Genomic DNA, 22,564 nt, shown 5'->3' with positions numbered 1-22,564 from the left:
AGATGGAAAAATTGAATGTGATAGTATCTGAATATATGTCTTTAGAAAATATTGGCCGTAAGTACGAATTATCATCTCCCGAAGAAAAGCGTGGTAAATTCTTACTTAAAACAACAACTAAACGTGTTGGAGAGAGGTTTGAAACCGGATTGCTTTGGAAGGAAGACATAAGCGAAGTGCCAAACAGTTTTCCAATGGCAATGAAACGACTTCAATGCCTTGAAAAGAAGTCAAATCCTGAGCATATTCCAATAATTACACAACAAATCGATGCTTTAGTGGAAAAAGGTTATGCTCGAAAATTGTCCGAAGATGAAGTACAAAAATCAGATGGCGTTACTTGGTACCTTCCCATATTTACTGTTATAAACCCAAACAAGCCAGGAAAAGTCCGATTGGTTTGGGATGCGGCAGCAAAAATAAAAGGGGTCTCCTTAAACTCCATGCTATTAAAAGGCCCTGATTTGATGGCACCACTACTTTCTGTCCTGTATGGTTTTCGTTTGGGAAAATTTGCCATTTGTGGAGACATTAAAGAGATGTTTCACCAGGTACTCATTCGAAAAGAAGACCAAAACGCTCAACGATTTATTTGGCGAAATGGTGAAAATAATAGAACACCTGATATTTATCTAATGCAGGTTATGACGTTTGGTGCAGCTTGTTCTCCGAGCTCGGCACAATACGTCAAAAATATTAATGCATCCGATTTTAAGGACCAATTTCCAACCGCTGTAGATTCAATTACTAACGACCATTACGTAGACGATCTATTAGATAGTGCAAATACGGAAAGTGAAGCAATTGATTTGGCGAAACAAGTAGCCTTTATTCACAGTAAGGGCGGTTTTTTCATCCGAAATTGGAAATCAAATTCAAAGGTCGTTATGGAGGGTCTTGGTGAATTGGAAGAGCCAAATAAAGTACCAATTGGAACCAATATAATTGAGATGACTACGGAAAAGGTGTTAGGTATGTGGTGGTCTACAGCGGATGACAATTTCACATATTCATTAAAACTGAATCGAGTTAATAAAGATATTCTTTCTGGGTTAAAACGACCTACAAAAACCGATGTATTAAGAACATTGATGTCTATTTTTGACCCTTTTGGTTTCCTGTCGGCATATGTAGTTTACCTGAAAATATTACTTCAAGAGGTTTGGAGAACTACTGAAGGATGGACCGATGAAGTGAATGATGAAGTCTTTAAGAAATGGACAATATGGGTTAAACTTCTACCTAATATCGAAAATGTCAAAATTCCTCGATGGTATTCAACTCAGCCTGGTTCTACAGTTCAACTACACATATTTGTGGATGCTAGCGAATTAGCTTATGCAGCTGTTGCGTATTTTAGAGTGTCATCAGCCAACGAAGTTCAAGTTTCCCTAGTAAGTGCTAAAGTGAAAGTAGCTCCGAAGCAACCCTTATCAATTCCACGTATGGAACTGATGGCTGCCGTGTTAGGTGTTCGTTTAGCTAATTCCATATGTAGTATTCCCAACATACAAATAGAAAGTCGTTTCTTTTGGTCAGACTCGTATACCGTCCTCTGCTGGTTAAATGCTGATCCTCGAAACTACAAGCAATTTGTTATGCACCGAATTGGAGAAGTCCTTGACAGTAGCAAACCATCAGAGTGGAGATATATAACAACAAAGGACAATGTGGCAGACGATGCAACGAAGTGGAAAACAAATTTTGAATTTGACATGGAAAGTCGTTGGTTTAAGGGTCCACCTTTCTTAAAAATAGACGAGTCAGATTGGCCAGCAAGGAAGTCGAAAATTTCCAATGTTTCAGAAGAACTCAGAAGTCATCTTGTTATGGTCCACCAAGAGGTAATTGATTCTAACTTAATCGATTTTCATAGATTCTCGTCGTGGAAGAAATTAATTCAAACTGTGGTCAAACTCTACACATTTATACATAAATTGAAGATGAAATGGCATAGATCAAGAAATCAACCATACATATTTCCAGAAGCATCTAAGCAGCATTTTATGGCAGAAAACTTAATTTATCGAGCTATACAGTACGATTCTTTTAAGGATGAGTTTGCTGTCTTATCAAACAGGAGTGGACAAATTTCAAATTCTAGTGCCTTATCAAAATGTTCGCCATATATCGATGATAATTTGGTAATCCGAATGAATGGAAGAATTGGTTTGGCTCCTATTATACATGAAAATGCGAAATGCCCAATAATTTTGCCAAAAAACCACTATTGTACAGAGTTGTTGATTCAATATTTTCATGAAAAATTTCACCACATTAACCATGACACATGTCTAAATGAATTACGACAGTACTTTTATATCCCAAGATTGAGAGTTGCATTAAAAAAGGTACGTAAAAATTGTCAGTTATGCAAGAATCTAAATGCGTCCCCTGTGGTTCCTGAAATGTCCCAGCTACCTAAAGCTCGTCTATCACCCTTTATACGTCCATTTTCTTACGTGGGTATTGACTATTTTGGACCATTATATGTAAAAGTTGGGCGACACCAAGAGAAACGTTGGGGAGTACTATTTACTTGCCTTACCATAAGGGCAATTCATATTGAAGTGGCGTATGATATGACAACCGACAGTTGTATTATGGCAATACAAAATTTCGTTGCTCGGAGAGGTACACCCATTGAAATATACTGCGATAACGGTACAAACTTCAAAGGAGCTGAAACGGAGCTAAAAAGAGCTCTTAAGAATGTAAATTTTCAAAACATGAGTGTTAAATTCACTTCATCAACAACAACTTGGCACTTTAATCCGCCTGCAGCACCACATATGGGTGGCAGTTGGGAACGATTAGTTCAATCTGTAAAAAAAGTACTACACCAAATTATGCCGAATTTCGTATTTAAAGATAATACACTGCAGAATGGTCTGTTGGAGTGCGAACGTGTCATTAACTCCAGACCCCTAACTTATGTTGATTTAGAATCCACTAATGATGAAGCCCTAACACCAAACCATTTTCTTTTGGGATCTTCAAATGGTGATAAGCCTTTGGGCGAATTTACGAAAGACGACTGTATTTTACGAAAAAATTGGAGAAAAATGCAGTTTTTTGTCAATCTATTTTGGAAACGATGGCTCCAAGAATATCTTCCTACCATAACTAAACGTACAAAATGGTTTTCAAAAAGTAGCCCCCTTGAAGTTGGTGACATCGTTATAGTTGTTGATCCAAATCTACCAAGGAACATGTGGCCCAAGGGTGTGATTAAATCAGTCTGCAAAGCAAAAGATGGTAATGTCAGAAGTGCAGAAGTTTCTACAAAAAATGGCATCTTCAACCGACCTGTAGCCAAGCTAGCTAAACTTGATGTAAAACGACCAACTAATTCTGAAAACTGTGATGGTTAAAACAAGGTTTTAACGAGGGGGAGAATGTTACAAATACTTGTTAACTTTTTACTTATTTTTATTTAATCTATATACCCTAATTTAAAAAAAAAATATTTAATATTTTTAACTTTGAAAATAGTTTCAAACAATTTGTTGAAAAATAATTCAGTTGGAAAAAATATCTGATTGTAAAAACTATTAATTTTGAAGTTAATTTTCAAAATAAAATAAATTTTTAAATTGGACAAATTTACTCTCAAAAATAGTTTTATTTCCAACAGCTACCCTAAAAGCAAAACAAACCCACTTACACATGGGAGATGCCACTCAAATTATTGGAAGTTCGCCAATTTTTCCGAATTTAATTCATATGGTGGGGCCAATCCCCCCATTGAAAATCCGCCAATTGAATGTCAAAGTTCTTCATGTAAAATTTGAAGATTCTAGCTTCTACAGTATCTCAGATATACAAATTTTTCTATATAATTCATATGGGGGTTCCAAGCCACCCCCTGATGAAAGTCCGCTTTTTTCCCCCAAAATGTTCAGATGAATATGAAAGTCCTTTCAAAAATTTTAGGAATCTAGTTGTATTAGTTTATTACCCAAAATATTTACATGGATGCTAAAGTTCTTCGTGCAAAATTTGAAGCTTTTAACTCTAATAGTTTCCAAGATAAACGAATTTGTGTATTTAATTAATATGGGAGGTGCCACGCCCCCTGCTGCTAGTTCGTCCACTTTTTATCCTAACTAATCATATTGATACTTATATGGCTCCGACCAAATTTGAGGGCTCTAACTGTTACATTTTCCGAGATATACTGATTTAATATTTTCTTAATATGGAAGGTGCCACGCCCACTATAGTCATTCGGCCCATTTTATCCAAAAATATTCTTATGGATGTCAATGTTGTCCGTGCAAAATTTGAGAACTCTAATTTTACCAGTTTCCAAGATATATGACTTTTAATAGTTATTTAATAAGTGGGCGTGGCACCTCGCCTACTTGAAATTTTAAAATAAAAAGTAGCCTATAGTTCCTTCCAGATATACAGGAAAGTTCTGTTAAAATTTCAAGAAAATCGGTCCAGAAGTTTAGTCGTCTATAGACCAAGATAACGAATTTGTGTATTTAATTAATATGGGAGGTGCCACGCCCCCTGCTGCTAGTTCGTCCACTTTTTATCCTAACTAATCATATTGATACTTATATGGCTCCGACCAAATTTGAGGGCTCTAACTGTTACATTTTCCGAGATATACTGATTTAATATTTTCTTAATATGGAAGGTGCCACGCCCACTATAGTCATTCGGCCCATTTTATCCAAAAATATTCTTATGGATGTCAATGTTGTACGTGCAAAATTTGAGAACTCTAATTGTACCAGTTTCCAAGATATATGACTTTTAATAGTTATTTAATAAGTAGGCGTGGCACCTCGCCTACTTGAAATTTTAAAATAAAAAGTAGCCTATAGTTCCTTCCAGATATACAGGAAGGTTCTGTTAAAATTTCAAGAAAATCGGTCCAGAAGTTTAGTCATCTATAGACTTCAAACAAACAAACCCACAAACAAATAAACAAAAATTTTTATATATATAGATTAACAGAATTACTATCAGAAAATATCACAGAAAAAACTAATTTTAAAAAAATTTCAGTTAAACGATTAATCAAAAATTTTTAAAGTGTTTTGTATCATAAAAATGTATAATCAAATACGTATTTAACAACAACAAAATTAGAAACAAATAAAAATTTTGCGTATGAAATCAATCAAAAATGAAACTTCAATAAATAAAATAATTGAAAACGAGATTTTGGTAATTGAAATCGTTTTTCAGTTTTTCTGTGAATATAAAATATTTAAAAAATACAATTGTTTAAATTGTTTTTAGAAAAATAAAATTAAAAATAAATATAAAAATATTCTCTACCCAGCAAAAAATAATTGATGTCATACTTTACAAACGACATCTTAATCACATCTAAAAATGCGATAACATATTTTTCGCTTTTATAAACCAAATATTTCATTACAAATGAAACCCACTTAAAAGTGAATAATGAGATGTAGAAAAGTCACTACAAATAACATATTCGAAGTACATCAAATTTTGGTAAAAGACTAATGAAATTTACAGAAGCGTGTCATTGAAAGAATATGGTTATTTTCCACATCCAAATATAGGATTTTTACTGCTTCTTATAATAAGATTAGCTGTAGTTCAAAATTGTCAAAATGAACAACATCCCTCCAATGACACGCTAATGTAAAATGCATAGGTTTTTCACCAGAATTTTAAGTACTTCGGGTTACTAGTTGTGATGAAAATACTACATCTTTTTCCACACTCTTTTTGCTGGGTAATTTATTATTCATTTATCACATATTTTTCTTTTGTTTTGAAATAATTCTTATTTAATATAAATACTCGTATACATACTGCATCAATATAGATTCTTTGTATTAATATACACTATCGGACAAAATAAAGTGCAAACGTGCTCATGCTACATTATTTCATCGAAAAATCTGTTAAATGATTATTGAATATGGAATTTTTTTAAAATTCATTTAGTTTATATACAATGCTACAAAAATAACCATAAAACAAATTTATTCCACCTAAAATTTTTCTGTATAACATTTAAAATGAAAGTAAATTCACTTTTCTGTCGGACAAAATAAAGTGTAAATTTTATATATCATTATTTAAATTTCTTGTATATCAAAATTTTTTATCTATTTTGGTTCTGATTTTAATATTTGGATCTACTTAAGCCATTTTGGTAATTTGTTCTCCATTATTATTCGCAATCGCCTTTCCTTCCCCTTGCTTTCCCCATATGATAATTTTCAAAAGAAATCTGTTTTTGTTCGCTATTGAAGCTGAATTTTTTGATCAATTGTGGTGAAAAATTAATCTATTAGATTTAGGACGATGCTCTGAGCAGGTCATTCCAATTTTTCAGTGTTTTTTCTTACAATTTTTTAACCTTTGTCGTGTGTTTGAAGTCATGAATCGGTTGAGGCATTAAGTCTCCCAAACCCATTTTACGGCATTTATTTAAAAAATTTTATTAAATACGCTCGTGAATTGCTCTTTTTTTATTGCTTACTCCATTTTCACTAAGATTCCCGCTCTTAAAGTTGAATAATGTACCAATACCGATAGCCCTCTACCATAATGTTTAAAACCTGGGGTATTGTTTTTAAAATTTTGTATACTGATGGGCTTAACTCACACTCATTGTCGACATTTTAAAATTTTCGGTAGAAATTGGGACTCATCTGACCAACTACGTAAATTTGAGCTAAAAAATACGAAATTAAATACTAAAATCGAAAAAAATGTTTATGCTTTTAAATATGTTGGTGAAAGATTGAAGGTATGGGTCAGTTGACTCTTCGTATGTGTCCAATTTTTAACATTAGGTGTGGGGAACCTAAGTGAAATTTATTCAAAAAGCTCCAATGAACACTATGTGAGCATATTACAGTCAAATCTTAAGATCAGTGCCTTCGAAATGGACTTGGGCAACTTTATATTTCGTCAAGATAATAAGCTTAAGCACTTGATAAAGTTAAAAAATAACATTACTGTAGGAAAAATCACTGAAAAATTGAAATAAGTTGCTCATAGCACCGCCCTAAATCTAATGGATTAATTTTGGACCACAATTGATAAAAAAATTCCAATGAAATAGTGATCAAAAACGGATTTCTTTTGAAAATTATCATATAAGGAAAGCAAGGGGAAGGGAAGGCGATTGCGAATAATAATGCAGAACAAAATTACCAAAATGGCTTAAGTAGATCCAAATATTTAAATCAGAACCAAAATAGATAAACAATTTTAATATACAAGAAATTTAAATAATGATATATAAAATTTACACTTTATTTTGTCCGACAAAAAGTGAATTTACTTTAATTTTAGATGTTATACAGAAAAATTTTAAGTACAATAATTTAGTTTTATTGTTATTTTTGTAGCATTGTATATAAACTAAATGATTTTGAAAAAAATTTCCATATTCAATAATCATTTAACCGATTTTTTGCTGAAAGAATATAGCATGATTTATTTTGTCCGATAGTGTAAGTAACAACAAATAGTCAAATATATTTGTAGTACAACAGTTATTTGAGAGCAAGAAACAAATACAATACAGTATTGAAGTCAAAACCATAAGCAACTGGTATTGTTTTTGTGGATAGAGTGGATGAGCACAAGTAAAAGCATACAATATCAGTTATACTCATTCTCTCATTTATGCTTATAGTATTAGGTACTCACCATGGTATATTTGTTTTACAAATACTTTGTGGTGTACTACTGCACGTCTTTATTTACACCCCCCTTTTGCTCCATAAACGAACGTTATTGAAAATGGTTGAAATCAGTCCATTATTTAACCTAGCCCCCATACAACCGGACCGCCCGAATAAGGCTTTTGACCTCATAATTTCGTTAAATATTCTAGTGTCTCTATAAAAATCGGCACACTAAGTTTTATATAAGCATAGATAACACTTCCAATTTTTGTAATGATCGGGCCCCATCTGACACTAGCCCCCATACAAAGCACCCTTCTCAAAATTACTTAAATATCCACTATTCACTAATAAATACTATTAATACGATGAAATTCGGCACAAATAATTTTTATATGTACATAAATCCCGTCAATAAATTTTACAAGGATCCATATAAATCCTATTCGAAAAAGCAGTTTCTATGTTTGTAACACTCAAAATATTTGTCCTACACAAATCTTAAATTATACCAGCCGGTTCAGAATTACTTTCCGATTCGATTAAGCTATGTCCGCCTGTGTGTCCGTGAAAACCTTGCGCGCTCGTTTCAGGTCGCAAATTTCAAGGTAATTTGATAAAATTTATTATTGAAAATAAATCACATTTAATATTCGTAATTGGTGTAGGGTATCATATGGTCGGCCACGCCCGACGATAGTTTCCTACTTGTTTATACATAGACTTGTATACAAATTCTTACAAATTATCGAGTACGCGTACTGTCATATAATCAGAGCAAAGGTTTTAATGTACATTAAAACCAAAAAATTCTATATTAACGAACTGTCATTTTTATCGATCTATTACTCTCTTGTTGCAAGTTTTGTAAAATAGGTGAACGAAATCCGGTAACAAATTGTTCAAATTATCGAGTACTCAATCAGACACATAATCAGAAACAAAATTTGTTTATGTGTATTTCATAAAGTAATATGGCAACACCAATTGCTTCTGTCTGTCCGGCATCACTTTCCAAATAAACAATATAAACAAATAACATAATAAAACATGGAAATTGAACTTGCGATTTATGAAGATTGTTTGAATTTAATTGAAAAATTCGTCGAGATTACAAACCCTAATTTTAAATCCTTTTGTGAACAATGGCGAAATGCGATGTTTCAACATATTTATGCAATTCAAACAACAGTCATAGAAGTCATGCAAACTACTAGAACGATTCTACATCTGGCTAAACGTATTGTATGTGCCAAGGATGCATTGGGAAAACTTGCATTTGAACATAATGATGAAAGTCAATTTGTTCGACGTATTGGCGGCATGTATCTTATGTACTCTGTTTATTTTAAACAACCCACAAAACAATATGTAAAAATATTGATGAGTTGTGAAACTTGGCAAGATTTTGTAAGATTTATTGAAACTCTGCCGAAGAATGCGATGACAGATGAAGTGCGGTACATGTTCTGGAAATTATATAAGGAGGATGCTTTTCGTTTTACTACTATAGATTATGACGTTGGTCTTGAAAATTTAGTTGATTATGATCGGTTGTATAACATTCATAACGGAATTAAATCTGATGAAGTTGTAAGAGTAAAGCTAAAGCAAAAACTTATGACCATTGCCGAAACGGAAAAAGCTTTACCGGATATGGTGGCACTTGAAGAAAAATATAATAAAACTAAGGAATCTCTTGTTGGTATTGATAAATCAGCAAAGGCTCTAACATCTACCAAAATATTTCAAGATATTCAGGATGCTTTAAAAAGTGTACGTAATATTTTAGAGGATAAAGAGATCGAAAACAAACCGTCACCTATTACTAGATCAACAAACTACGACGAAAAAAGAAAAGAACTTAAGAGGAAAGCAGCTGGTCGGTATGACTTTGCAACAGAAGATGAGGAATCACCATTTGAAGAAACATCTCTACAAGAAAATAAAAAACACATCGGTAGACCAACTGCTAGAAATATTATGTCACAGAAACTACCTGAGCATATGTCAGATGATCTTAGAAACTCGTCAACGGATGAGGATAATGCAGAAACGCAGGAAAGTTTTGAGGCAGAACAGCTTGAGAGTGATGGCGAAAATTATGTGTTTGAAATTGTCTAAACAATTTTATAATTATATTTTTTAGTTTCTATCTATATAAATAAAAGGGTAATATTTGTTTGTAAGACAAATCTCAAATATAAGTTTTAGGGATCATGATATATGTCCCTGTAAATTTTTCCGACAGATGACGTCGAAATTTTAATTTTGAGTCGATTACAACTAAACCGCTAAACCGATTATTTTAAAAATTGAGGGGTTTATAGATATTTACGTGTAGATCCACATATCTAATTAAGGGCTTACAAGGCAAACAGGACGCCAGTAGTGTAATATAAAATATCTATATTATACATAAATACCTGAACCTATATACATGTAAATAAAAAACTCATCTTTTTTTATTTACCTGTGTTGTTTTTCCACACCCAGTATCACCCTCTAATATTATGACGGGATTCCTGCGAATACTATTTATGATTTCATCTTTAGCATCATGTATTGGCAAAGATTTATCTCGTTCTAAATTAAATTCGTAACGACTATAGACCGGGTCGTTAATTTGGTTTCCTGGGTAATCTACTACATCATCGTCTTCATCACTTTGAATACCCAAATCTTCTGGTAGAATAGCCTTTTTAACGTATGAATATTCACTGTGACCAGGTTTATCCAACTAAAATTTTTTTAATATTATATTACTTGGGATCGAAAATACATGATAATGGACATTACCTTCCGGTATTTGCTTGTACTCTCAGATATTCCATGCTCTCGCTTGACTTTAGCACTTGTTGATGGTGCCTCTTCGACAATTGGTTTGGGAACAGGAGCACTTACACGTTTGAAATCTTTTGATATATTAAAGAAGTCCTCAATTTCATCCATTTTATTCAATAAAAAGACTTTTTCTTTTTATTTCATTCAACACAAAATGTTCTAATAACACTAAAAACGCAAAGAATATAATTGTTTAGTTTTCGCTTTATTGCAATTTTTCTTTGTAGTTGTTTTTAACAAAAAATAAACAAGCAAATTGACAAATAGAGAACGGAGCCGATCATATTTACGCCGTTTGATATTGGTCAATATAAAAAATCACGTGTTAACCCTTCGATGCGCAGCAAATTTTGAGAAAACACTACCTAAAACATAAAAATGGAATTTAATAATTATTTATTTACGTCATGACTCTATTTTTACATTTCTGCTGATAATACGTCATGCCGTAGATAGACATTACGTAAGATTATATAAGAATAGGGTCAATTATCATAACCATCGGATGTTCTTAAATAGGATGAAACTTGAAATCAACCGTTTCGTAACAATATTTTCATTGAAATGTTATTATGAGTGAACATCAACAGAATGCTGACTCTTGGCATAGATATAGTAAAATACCTAGGTCAAATCCTAAAGTAGCTGGATTTTATATTTTTGGCCTGTGGGCGAGAATTAGAAGGAAAAAGGGGCGTTCCAAAATTCACTGTTTGTTCCCCTTTTTTTGTTTATTTATAGCCTTTTGAAGCCCAGAGACGGGTTAGAAAACTGAAACTTGGCATAGATATAGTAAAATATCTAGGTCAAATCCTAACGTAGCCGGATAAAGTCCTAACAACGGAGCAAATAGTCGGACTACGGGAGTAGAATTGAGATGAAAAGTGGCGTAGAAAAATTGTGTTTTTTTACATTTCAGCTAATTTTGATGTCATCTAAAAACCAATGAAGTTAATAATAACTTACCTTAAAGGGTGATGGCAACGATCAAACAAATTTACACACACAGGAATTTTTTGATTGTGTTATTGAAAAAAAACTCACACGCACTGGTTTGATGAAAATCAAAACACTTTTGATTTTCAACTGAAATTGAAGCAGAAGAAGCATACATTGAAGAAGAAGAAGCATAAATTAATTTTTATTTAGTTTTTTGTGAGATTCTTTGCCGCAAGGTAAATGAAATATGGATGAAAAAAATCATATTCGAACTTATTTAAAGGCACATTACCAAATTTTACTTGAAATATACCAATAAAAATATCCAGTTTTTTAATAAAACAATTTTTTATTAATAAAAAAAATAATTAAAAAAAATAATAATAATTGTTTTTTACGGCAAAAATTACATTTATATTAATGGTAAAAATTCTAACGCATACATTTTTTTCATAATATTTTTTATCACCATGCGGTAGAAGAAGTAATATTGCCGTCGCAAAATCTAAACAAAAATAAAATGTATGCTTCTTCTTCAATGATCCTTGGAATAAATTACTTACGCATGAAAAAGTTTTGACCAAATTTTGACGTGTTGCCATCACCCTTACCACATTTAGAATTAAAATTTTTGCACTGTGGACGGAGATTTAACAGGAAAATGGGCTTGGAAATTTCTGTTTTTTTACATTTTAACTAATTTAGAAATCCCTCAATGACCTAGAAATATGAAAATTGACATACATGTTGTACGGACCAAGAAGAAGATGAACACTGAACTGGATGCTGTTAGGACGGAGATGTAAAAGAAAAAAGGGATCTGAAAAGGAGTCTATACTTATTACTCTCTGTTTAAACATCCAGCGCCTTTAACCAATTTTTTTAACTTGATTATGTGGGCAAATTCAATTGATGCAAATCTGTTTTAAAAGCGAAACTCATTATTTGGGACGAGGCAACACTCTGGCCCATAGTGCAATATCCGTCTATCAAAATTTTCGATAGAGTCACTATAAAGTCAGAGAACTATTTCCACAAAATTTCATTGAAATCAGACTATGGCTTCTACAGCGCTAATATAGACATTGTCTATTAGACAACCGGCTAATTTTGTTTTCAATATTATACAATGTATACCATAATGTGTTTACTCTTTTAAAAATTTAAAAATGGCTACAAAATATTTCAAAGTGAAATTTGATCTCAATTAAATTTGGTGCATACTATAAAAATGCAGATCGTGACCACCAACTTTTTCAAGGTTTATTTATATTTATGACCAATGACACTATCTGAAGTTATTGATAGACAAACATCTATGGGTCATAAAGTGATTCTGAAATAAAACATATAACAGCATAAAGGCATATGGTGAATTTCATATCAAGTGACCCAACTCAAAAAAATCGATTTTGACGAAATTTGCATTAAGGTTAGTACTATTAGATAGTAGGTAAGACACAAATTTTCAGCTCTATTGGTCAAAAACTTCCGAACTTAGAGGGGGTCAAAGTTGGACATTTTGGTCATACAGGGTTTTATTCGAATGAGTGTAACTTTTCACCTATTGGTCCTAGCAACAGTTGTCTGAAGGAGTTAGATTTGAATTGAGTCATTCAAAGGTAATTATAATTAAATTGTGAATGAATTCTTATATTGAGAATGACAAGTTAAATCTCAATTATAAATAAAATTTTTAGCAATTTGTAATGTCAAGAAGTAATCAAATGTGTACATTAAATTTCCGACATTAAAAAATAGTCTCTGTAATGATAGCTTAAGGTAGCCAATCATGCTTTATCAAATACAGCTAAGAATGCATTTATACAGAACAAGTTTCCATGACACAAGTCTCATACCCAGTTTACAAGATGCAATTATTCACACACTCATTCGTTGTTCAATCCTCAATTACAAACTGAATTACATAATTCGCCATGCAAAATTTCAGCTGCGAATTACACAAGCTGTACGTATGTTTTAATAATATGAAAAATATTCAATACAAAATATTTAGCCCCATTTTCACCAAGTTCAGTTATAATTTCATTTTGAGATATATTGACAGTTCTCATACAAAAATTTTCTTAAAGGGGGGTTAATGTAAAAAAATATTTAATTTAAAAATGGTATTTTTCGCACACACACAAATCACAATTATACACAACAAAAAAAGTTGAAAGTTTTGTTTTTGTTCTCATTTTCTCTTTCTCTTCTTTTTCGTACGCCAAAGTAAATATTTTTCAACTTTTTTACGAGCTGTCTGTCGCAGTTCGTCGTAAAGGATTGTATGTGTTTGGACCTTAAGTAATTTAACTGTCCGTGTGAACTTGGCATTATTCAGAGGTCGAATTAAGTGCCGGTCCGCACAGGAAAACTTTTGATTTTGTGTGTGAGAGAAAGAAATATCAATAATCACAATCGGCGATCAATAAAATGATCTGTAAGTTGTCGTGATAAAATCAGGTAGCATTAACATAAACAAAAAACTGACAATTTTTCTGCCGACGTTTTGTCAAGTGCCGTGATAAATATTTGTCTAATATAGACACGGGGTAACGTCTTAAGCGGCGCCCGAATATGTCGGCTGATTTTGACAATTTATATTACATTTTCAATGTGTATTTATTAATTTTAATAAACTAAAACAAGTTAAATTGTGAAAATGTAAATAAAAAACTTAAAAATTGGCAATTCTTTGTAAATAAAGCAAAAATTTGACGCTTAAGAAGTGTAGCATGTAACTTGATGCGTAGGATGCAAAGAATGTGTGAAAAGCACGAAATGCTTTGCCGCGAAGACGCATAGTGTGGACTTCCAGCTATAAGGAAACTTTAAAAGGGCATTAAGAAAAAGTTTCTCAACTATAGTTTACCTGTTTGAACCGACACTAAGTTATTGAGCTGTTCGTGTGAACTTGGTTGAGTAATACAACTGTCCGTGAGAACATGGTGTCAGTTTGAAATAATTCGATTTCATGCCGCCGCCAAAACTTTTAATTTTAGACGACTTTCAAAATTTTTGTCGGCACAAGTCCTTGTTGGCGCTTCATTTTTTAAACATAAACATTTCATTGTTTAAATTTAATTATAAGATAAATATTGTTTGGAAATAATGTCCTCTATAAAGATAAATCGAGATACTTTAAATAAACTAAATCACGATTCTATAGAAATCCGTTTACGTACTTTGGAACAGCTTTCATCAAAACTAAATCGAGCGCTGGCGCATAATGGAACTATTGAATTCAAGCCTGGTGAATTGTGTAAACAATTGATACGTTGGTTTGGCTTTATGCCTATCCAGCAGCCACTAAGAGTATTGAATTTATTAGAATCTGTATTAAAATCTCCAGCATATGGTTCGATAGCTATTGACAAAATAGGATCTGAAAGATTAATAAAAGAATTGAGAAAAATTCAATCCTTATTCGATAGTCATAGTGAAGAATTTAAAATTATTAATAAAATAAAGGAATTTTTAAAAAACCGCACTCTTACAGAAGAAAAGACTGCAATTAATAAGCACTCGGAGAATTTGGAAGACTTAATTGAATGTGCCAATAATATGAAAATTATTGGAAAAGTGGAAAGTGATAACCTGAATGATTACGAATTAGCTTGGTCGCATCCATCACCTTCAGATTATACATCAATGAAATTTTTATCGGACATTTTAATAAATAAATTTGCTACAACCGTTGAAATTGAAAATGCAATACAACATTTGGAAATAACTATGATAGATTATCCAGCGGAATATCTCTTGCAGGCTCCACATATATTTCAGAATCTTCTACATATTTATGACAAGCGCAAATGTGAAAATCAAGATATTTTAATGGATGTTGTGGCATCGGCCTTATTACAATTTCTCTTCATATTTGAAAAACGCATTGAAATGTTAAGGAAGTCGACGGCATATAGTGAAAAAAATAAATTGTTAAAAAGTTCTCAAACGCCTTGTCAACTCAAGTATGAAATAGCATTAGCAGGACTTTTAGACGCTAGTGTTTTTCACTTGGAATCGCAATCATCTCAAGGCAATGTTTCACCATTTGTATGGGAGGTCATTTTTATGGTTTTGCAGCTAATACAAAAGGTAGACAGAAAAGTGGAAATTTTATTTTTGTATAAAGTTGCTACAATTGTGGCCAATTTAAGTATCAAGTTTGCCGAGACAGAACATTGTGCTCGACTCCGTCTACACCAGATGCTTTTAATATTTACGTTGCAAGACGTTGCACGAGTGACTACAGTACGTAATTCCCTAACAGGCATTGAATTAATTGAACCTATATTGCGAGATTATACTATGAAATGTTTCTACGGTACACGCCATGAACTCACAGAAACTCTTGTTCTAAAGGACGATAAATCAATGAAGGAAAGGTATCAAATTCTGAAATTGTATGAGCGTTCTTTCGAAACGTCTATACAAATGTTGATAAATAGATCGGATAGGTCCAGTAGCGATATAATAAAAGAGGGGAAATGTGTCTACAAAGTTTTAGATATGTTGCAGAGTAAACAGTTAATTGATGTACTATTCGGTGCTGTTGTCCAAGATATTCATTTTTATCGAGCAAATGACCAACTGAAGGCACAAGCTATTGACTTACTACTGAAATTGCTAAACCTTACTTTTATGCCATTAAAAATATACGTATATGACAAACTAAGTGGTACATTTAAAAGACATGTCGGTTGCCTGATGACTGGAGAACGTTATGTCATGGAATGCTCAAATGCGGAACTTTTAAAAGCACATATAATTGGTGTACCTTTAAGTACAGAACTTTTAGTTCAGTTGGTACATGATAGCTTTGAAAGTTCTTGTGATCGAATTAGAAATAATTGCTGCCAAATATTGGAGCTGTTATTACAATCTCAAACATTATTTGGTTCCAATTGGTGGAATCTTTTGCCCATAGTAGTGCCTTTACTGCCACTGCTTAGCTGTTGTACTCTTTCAGAGAAGATGATGGATTTGCTTCTTAAACTTTATGATCCCGACTTAAGACAGCTACCTTACATCAGCGTTTTGCAGGGTAATTTGGGATTTCTATTTCATTCCAACGTAGATAGGCGTTCAGAAGCTCTAACAAGATTAATTTACTCCCTAAACTGCTTAAAGGACGCCGAAAATTATGCTCCAAATCTTATGGAAATAAGCGATACATTACCCAATGATATTTGCCTCCAAAATACACCTAGGGAATATCGAAACATTTTCAGCGATCGTTTACCAGTAAGATGTGATGTTATGACTTCTTTAAGTAATTTATTGGAGTTGTTGGATTCTCCTGATGTAGAGCCGTTAATACGCAAAACCACCCTAATGCAAATAAACGTCTTATGCTGTAATTGGCGCATTACTGCCGAACTGTGTAGTGTCGGTGCTTGCTACTTAATACTGAAGGCATTGGAAAATGCTTTGCATCAGTCCTCGTCATTAGATTATCCAGATGCTGCGGTGCCTGCCATCAGCATTTTAAATAAAATAATGTTATATGACTCATCGATTCGGTGTGAATTAGCTGAGACTCCCAATATTTATGTCTTACTTATAAGAGCCTTAATGCTGTTCCATCATGATATTCAGGTGCGGCAAGATGCAACGATGTGCTTATTTCAGTTGCTGTTCTCAACACAACTTATATGTACAGAGAACGGCATAGAAGGACCCTTAATATTGGGTAACATCCGAATTCCAGTGGATGTAAAGTTGTGTTCTGCTCTAACAAATAAAATTCATCAAGAGCCCGAAAAGTTGTCTACGATGTTTTCTACCGCTTTGGAAGAAACTCAATACTGGCGAATGGTTGTTGCATCAACATGTTGTAGAGGACTTGCAAATGTCACACAAAAATCTTTATCTTTTATATCACAATTGGATATTAGGCACGATCTGAAATTGACTAATCAAGATATTCGGTTCGTTCGGGCTACGCAACCTGGTGTGTCACTCCATCGTTTAATAAAGGCAGCTTTGAATGCGACAGACCACAGATCTTTAATACAAGCTTTTCTTCTTCTTAAGCAACAATTGGTGGTGCCTACAATTAAAGATACATTTTTGGTGAGTGACAAGTTTTGCGAAGAATTAAATATAATTTTGAAGAGATATTTGCAAATGCCACCAGGTAGTAACAATGATCTAGAATTATACGAACATTTACTAGATGTTACTATTATAAGTTTGAAAATTCCTCTGCTATTGGTGGCTTTAGAGATTTTTAAAATTTTGTTTAAAGATCCACGCCACGCTCTTGTTACATTGATAACTCAGCGTGAAGAAATTCCTTTGCGAATTTACAACAAAATTACGATTGTTCTACGACTGCTTGTAATTGAACATAAACATGTCTTTGAAAAGCATTTCAATGGATCCGAATGTAGTACCTTGTACAGTAATTTTCTTGATTTGTTTATTGAACGTTGTTTGCAGTTATTTGAAATTCGTGATTTACAGCGTGTCCGATGTTTGCTTTCCCTCATGGTCGCTCTGAGCTCCTGCCAATTGGATATGCCTGATCAACTACTATTTTTCTATTGTCGACGATTTGCCCAACTTTCATTGGCTCTGAAATCATTTACACAAACTGGAGCTCAATGGCACCGAGATTGTTTTTTGGCCATTTTACAATTAAGTAATCAAATGCAGAGACCCACAGAAAATTTTCGTCTGACAGCAGGTTTTGTTAAGTATTTAAGCGGCTTATGTGGACACAATGATGTGGAAGTGCGAACATTGTCATGGAGCATATTAAATGTAACAGCAAAAACTAAAGCCATTAAGTGCTCGGGGACAGAACACAAAAGTTCTGACGTTTCTGGGCCTGAAATGCTGGTGAATGAACTCTCTTATTTGCCCGGAGGATTTGTGGCCTGTTGTCTCAGCACATTATGGGATGCGGAAGAAGCTATATGCGTTCGTCAAATGGCCGGCCAATTATTAGCCATTCTGATACGCTCGCAGGGGCAAGTTGAAGAAATAGAGAAACTTGTTGAACAGCATAATTTTATACGTTTTGCAACCGAATCTCTTACTATGTCTGCATGTATACTTGAGAAGGATTTTCCAATGAACTTTGATATATCCACAACAAATGTAACAACATGTGAACTCATTAGCTGCTATTCACTTGTGTGTATTGAACTATCGCTGCGATCGCCTGATTTTCTTAAGGAACTTTGTACGAAATCATTAATGTTCAAATTATATGAAATGCTTAAACTGCCTCCGCCAATTACCAAACATTTAGGATACTTAAATATGGTAGGCCACATTTGCTGTTTGTATACAATGTGTTACCCTAACAATTTCGTTTTCTTACAACGTACCATTTGTCGTGATGCTATATGGCTTAAATGTTATTGTGAAATATTGTTTGAAATTGTGGCCACATCCGACGAAACCTACAGTGTTATTAACATGTTACAACTGTTGTTGGTACTATGTAAAGATTCAACTGCATTAGAACAGCTTTTGGTTAAACTTCAGAACTATTCCACTAATATTGTTAAACTTCTGCATGATGCTCTTAGCGTTAAAAAACTCAATACACGTTTACAAGGCGTTTCACTAGCTGTATTGAGTTTGATCTTGATAAAATCACAACATGAAATAGATAAGGATCTGAGTAATAATATTCTAACATTACTTGAGAGTGAAAGTGTTTCAATTAAATCCATGGAATGCAATGGAAATTTTGAAAGTGAAAATAAGGAAAATAATGAGAACTTCGGAAAAGAGACACCTAATAAGGATAAACACGAAAATGTTACCAATCAAGAAATAAATGAAAAAGTTTCAGTTTCGATTAAAGGCAAGTATTTTTCCTTTTATTATATTTTACTTTCATCCTTTGTTTCATTAAATATTAAATACGTGTCTGTTCTGTAAACGGAATCCAAGAAAATATTTCTTTTGAAAACGAATTCACATATCTGGCAATCGAATTTATTTAATTTTACTTGTTTTAAAACCGAATAATCAAATCCTTTAACACTATTTTAACTTAATGCAAGTGCTCTGATCATTTTAAACGCATTTTAGTTTTAGTTCTGAACTTAATTTCAAATGATACCAAACCGAATAATTTGTAGAACACAAAATAGGCATTTATTCGGGTTTAAAAATATCTCGTTTTTCAAAACGATTCAATTTACAGAACAGGGTAGTAAATAGTAAAAATATTTCAATGATATGATGACTTGAAACCCGAATTAAACACATAATATATTTTTCTTTATTTAGAAGCAACAAAATCTTCGATTACGGAGCATATGTGTATATTATTAATTCGACTTTTTACACATCTTTATCCAATTAAAGTGTGTAAATTTTCAGCGCCTCCTAATACAAACCAGCAACATGTCACCGAAACACTATCTCTACTCTTAAAACAATCTCCAATTGCTCAGGAAACTGCACAAAACCTCAAATTACAGGATAAAATAGTGAAGATTTTGAAAAATTTTCTTGATGAATTTGCAACTACATCCTGTACGGCATATGTTAAACGAAACGGGGAGAATAAGAAGTTGGCGGTTATAAAAAATCTTCAGCTTTTGCTAAAGCTTTTGCTCAGTTGGTACTCATCGCCTGCAATGATGATTACTGATAATGTTTTAGCAGTGGAATATAGTAAAATCTTAATACAAATCTGGCCCTGGTTGGCACATTCAAATCATTTGAAATTAACGGTTTTGCAAGTTTGTTCATTTTTGAGCGAGCGTTCACTTGTAGTTTGTAAACAGTTTTCTACTCTTAATAATGGTCAATTTCCGCATTCTGTTCTTCAGTTGGTCGCAAAAATGATGACTGCTGATACATTAAAAATTAAGGCCAACAGCACAGATTGTAGTCAACTTATTTCCGCTGGCCTACGTGTTCTGATGAACTGTTCCTCATGCGTCGAAGGAAGAACAGCTCTTAATAAGATACACGCATTGGATATATTTGACAGCCTGCATCCATTCAATCCTAAAGCGCCACAATTAAAATTGGAAATAGTACTCGCATGGCTTCAGTTTTGGGAACTATTCTCACGTTATGATGAGGGAGCACCATCACATCATTTAAACGCTTTGTGTTCTGTTGTAAACAAGTCGACACCGGGTAGTGTCAGACGACTAATATCATTGCGCATTTTACGTAATATGGCTTTCTTAAGTAGCAATCGGTCCACGCTTATAACATCAACCGATTTTATATTTACCGTTAATGAGATCGTGTCACAACCAATTAAAAATTCTGTTGAAGAGCAATTTGTTGTGTGTGTGGCTTTATGGAAACTGATTTCAGGTGGCGCAAAATTTGTCGCTATGATTCGTGGTACTAAATTAGCCAAGCATCTCAGGTTGCTCAAGGAAAATCTCACATGTACAGAAGACGAAAATGATAAGAATATTGAATATTCGAATGATCTGTTAAATGTTTTGAATATTATATTTAAGATATTTAATAACTAGTAAACATTTAAATTAACATTAAATATCGACTATTTTGTCTTAAGAAATTTATTATTTCTTTATGTGATACATACATATGTACATATGTATGTGTATTAGGTTGGCAGTGAGATGTATGACAGAATTATTTTTTTCTGGAATTTTAAAGATGTTAATAGACTAAAAACAAAATTTGGGCAAAATCGGTTAAGTCGTAAGGCAGTTTCTTTCAGTTTTAAATAAAAAATATACATAGTATATATATTACTAGCTGCGTGTACCCGGCGTTGCCCGGGTTTCTTCGAAAATTAAAAAGAATATTTTTCTATCTGTAATGACTATACTTTTTTTAAATAGATGTCAAAATTTAGCTTATAACGATAAAATAGTTATTATTATACCCTCCACCACCATCAGTGGTGATAAAGGGTATATATAAGTTTGTCGTTCCGTGTGTAACACCAAGAAATATTCATCTAAGACCCAACAAAGTATATATATTCTGGGTCCTTATGAAATTCTGAGTCGATTTAGCTATGTCCGTCTGTCTGTCTGTGTAAAACACGCTCACGTTAAAACTAAGCAAAGGAAATCAACCAAATTCACCCAAAGTATTTATTATTATCCTAAGCAGTTTGGTATTGAAAATCAGCAAAATCGGTTCACAACATAAAAAGTTATGAGTAAAAATTTCAGACTACCTCGAAAATAATTACGTTTTTTTCATAATTCTTTTTAAGTTTTCTCAGAAACTACCAAAGATATTTCGATGAATTTTGTCGCACATTATTTTTTTAGGGCAGTGATCAATTATGTTCAAAATCTTTACAATCGATTCAATATTTCTCATAGCCCCCATACAAAGGTATATATTCCCGGAAATTAGTTTATCGTTAATAACTCAATCAAATATATCGGTATCAACACCAAATTTTGTACATGTAAATATAATATGAACAGAAATCATACTGTCAACGTAGACCTCAGTCGGCCCACAATTGGTCATAGCTCCCATATAAGGTCCACTTCCGAAAATCACCTAAACGCACATATTTCAATGATGAATAAAGCTATTGTGATAAAATTCGAGTAGGATATGTTTTGTATACATACAAATCATTCTACAAAAGTTTTTACGTATCGGTCCATTATTGGTCAAAGCTCCCATATAAGGCTCACTTCCGAAAATCATTTAAAAGCTCATATTTCATTGTCAACTAAAGATATTCTAATGAAATTCGACACAAATATGTTTAGTTTAAATATAAATCACTCTACGAAATTTTTTCCGGATAGGCCCATAATTGGTCATAGCTCCCATATAAGGTCGACATCCGAAAATCACTTAAACGCATATATTTCATTGAATTATAAAGCTATCGGGATAAAATTCGACACAAATCTGTTTTGTATACATACAAATCATTCTACAAAATTTTTTACGGATCGGTCCATAATTGGTCATAGCTTCCATATAAGGCCCACTTCCGAAAATCACTTAAAAGCGCATATTTCAATGCTTAGTAAAGCTATATTGATAAAATTCGAAACAAATATGTTTTACCTAAACATGAATCACTCTACGAATTTTTTTCCGGATAGGCCCATAATTGGTCATAGCTCCCATACAAGGTCCACTTCCGAAAATCACTTAAACGCATATATTTCATTGAATTC

The 22,564-nt window shown here is 32.9% G+C and overlaps 3 protein-coding genes across 3 annotated transcripts in view; 2 read left to right on the top strand and 1 right to left on the bottom strand.

Moving 5' to 3' along the window:
• The window catches only part of LOC119611077 (probable ATP-dependent RNA helicase spindle-E), a 55,096-nt gene extending 44,309 nt beyond the window's left edge, over positions 1 to 10,787 (bottom strand). Inside the window, exons 1-2 of the mRNA XM_037966534.1 lie at positions 10,446 to 10,787; positions 10,120 to 10,386 (exon numbers count right to left, since the gene is read on the bottom strand). Of these exons, the coding sequence (XP_037822462.1) occupies positions 10,120 to 10,386; positions 10,446 to 10,598 (420 nt within the window). The 5' untranslated portion in view covers positions 10,599 to 10,787. The remainder of the gene's footprint in view (positions 1 to 10,119; positions 10,387 to 10,445) is intronic.
• On the top strand, positions 8,639 to 9,992 carry LOC119611078 (snRNA-activating protein complex subunit 1). Its single transcript, XM_037966535.1, has one exon. It carries the CDS (start codon positions 8,697 to 8,699, stop codon positions 9,768 to 9,770), a length of 1,074 nt encoding a protein of 357 aa, XP_037822463.1. The 5' UTR covers positions 8,639 to 8,696; the 3' UTR covers positions 9,771 to 9,992.
• A 3,649-nt stretch (positions 10,788 to 14,436) lies between the features above and the next one.
• On the top strand, positions 14,437 to 20,950 carry LOC119611079. Its single transcript, XM_037966536.1, has 2 exons — positions 14,437 to 19,260; positions 19,692 to 20,950. Exons 1-2 carry the CDS (start codon positions 14,544 to 14,546, stop codon positions 20,906 to 20,908), a joined length of 5,934 nt encoding a protein of 1,977 aa, XP_037822464.1. The 5' UTR covers positions 14,437 to 14,543; the 3' UTR covers positions 20,909 to 20,950.
• The last annotated feature ends 1,614 nt before the right edge of the window (positions 20,951 to 22,564 follow it).

The sequence above is a fragment of the Lucilia sericata genome, unplaced genomic scaffold, assembly GCF_015586225.1.
Source record: "Lucilia sericata isolate MDLA Ls3-8-SP2 unplaced genomic scaffold, ASM1558622v1 Contig001355F_arrow, whole genome shotgun sequence".
Lineage (NCBI taxonomy): Eukaryota > Metazoa > Arthropoda > Insecta > Diptera > Calliphoridae > Lucilia > Lucilia sericata.
The sequence above is the reverse complement of the archived record's forward strand: the minus strand, read 5'-3'. Positions and strand labels throughout refer to the sequence as shown.

What these genes read in the sequence shown, in the direction of transcription:
- LOC119611078 (XM_037966535.1), top strand. Translation starts at nt 8,697, where the DNA reads ATGGAAATTGAACTTGCGATTTATGAAGATTGTTTGAATTTAATTGAA.
- LOC119611079 (XM_037966536.1), top strand. Translation starts at nt 14,544, where the DNA reads ATGTCCTCTATAAAGATAAATCGAGATACTTTAAATAAACTAAATCAC. An exon ending in AGTTTCAGTTTCGATTAAAG is followed by an intron (nt 19,261 to 19,691) that starts GCAAGTATTTTT and finishes TTCTTTATTTAG; the next exon opens with AAGCAACAAAATCTTCGATT.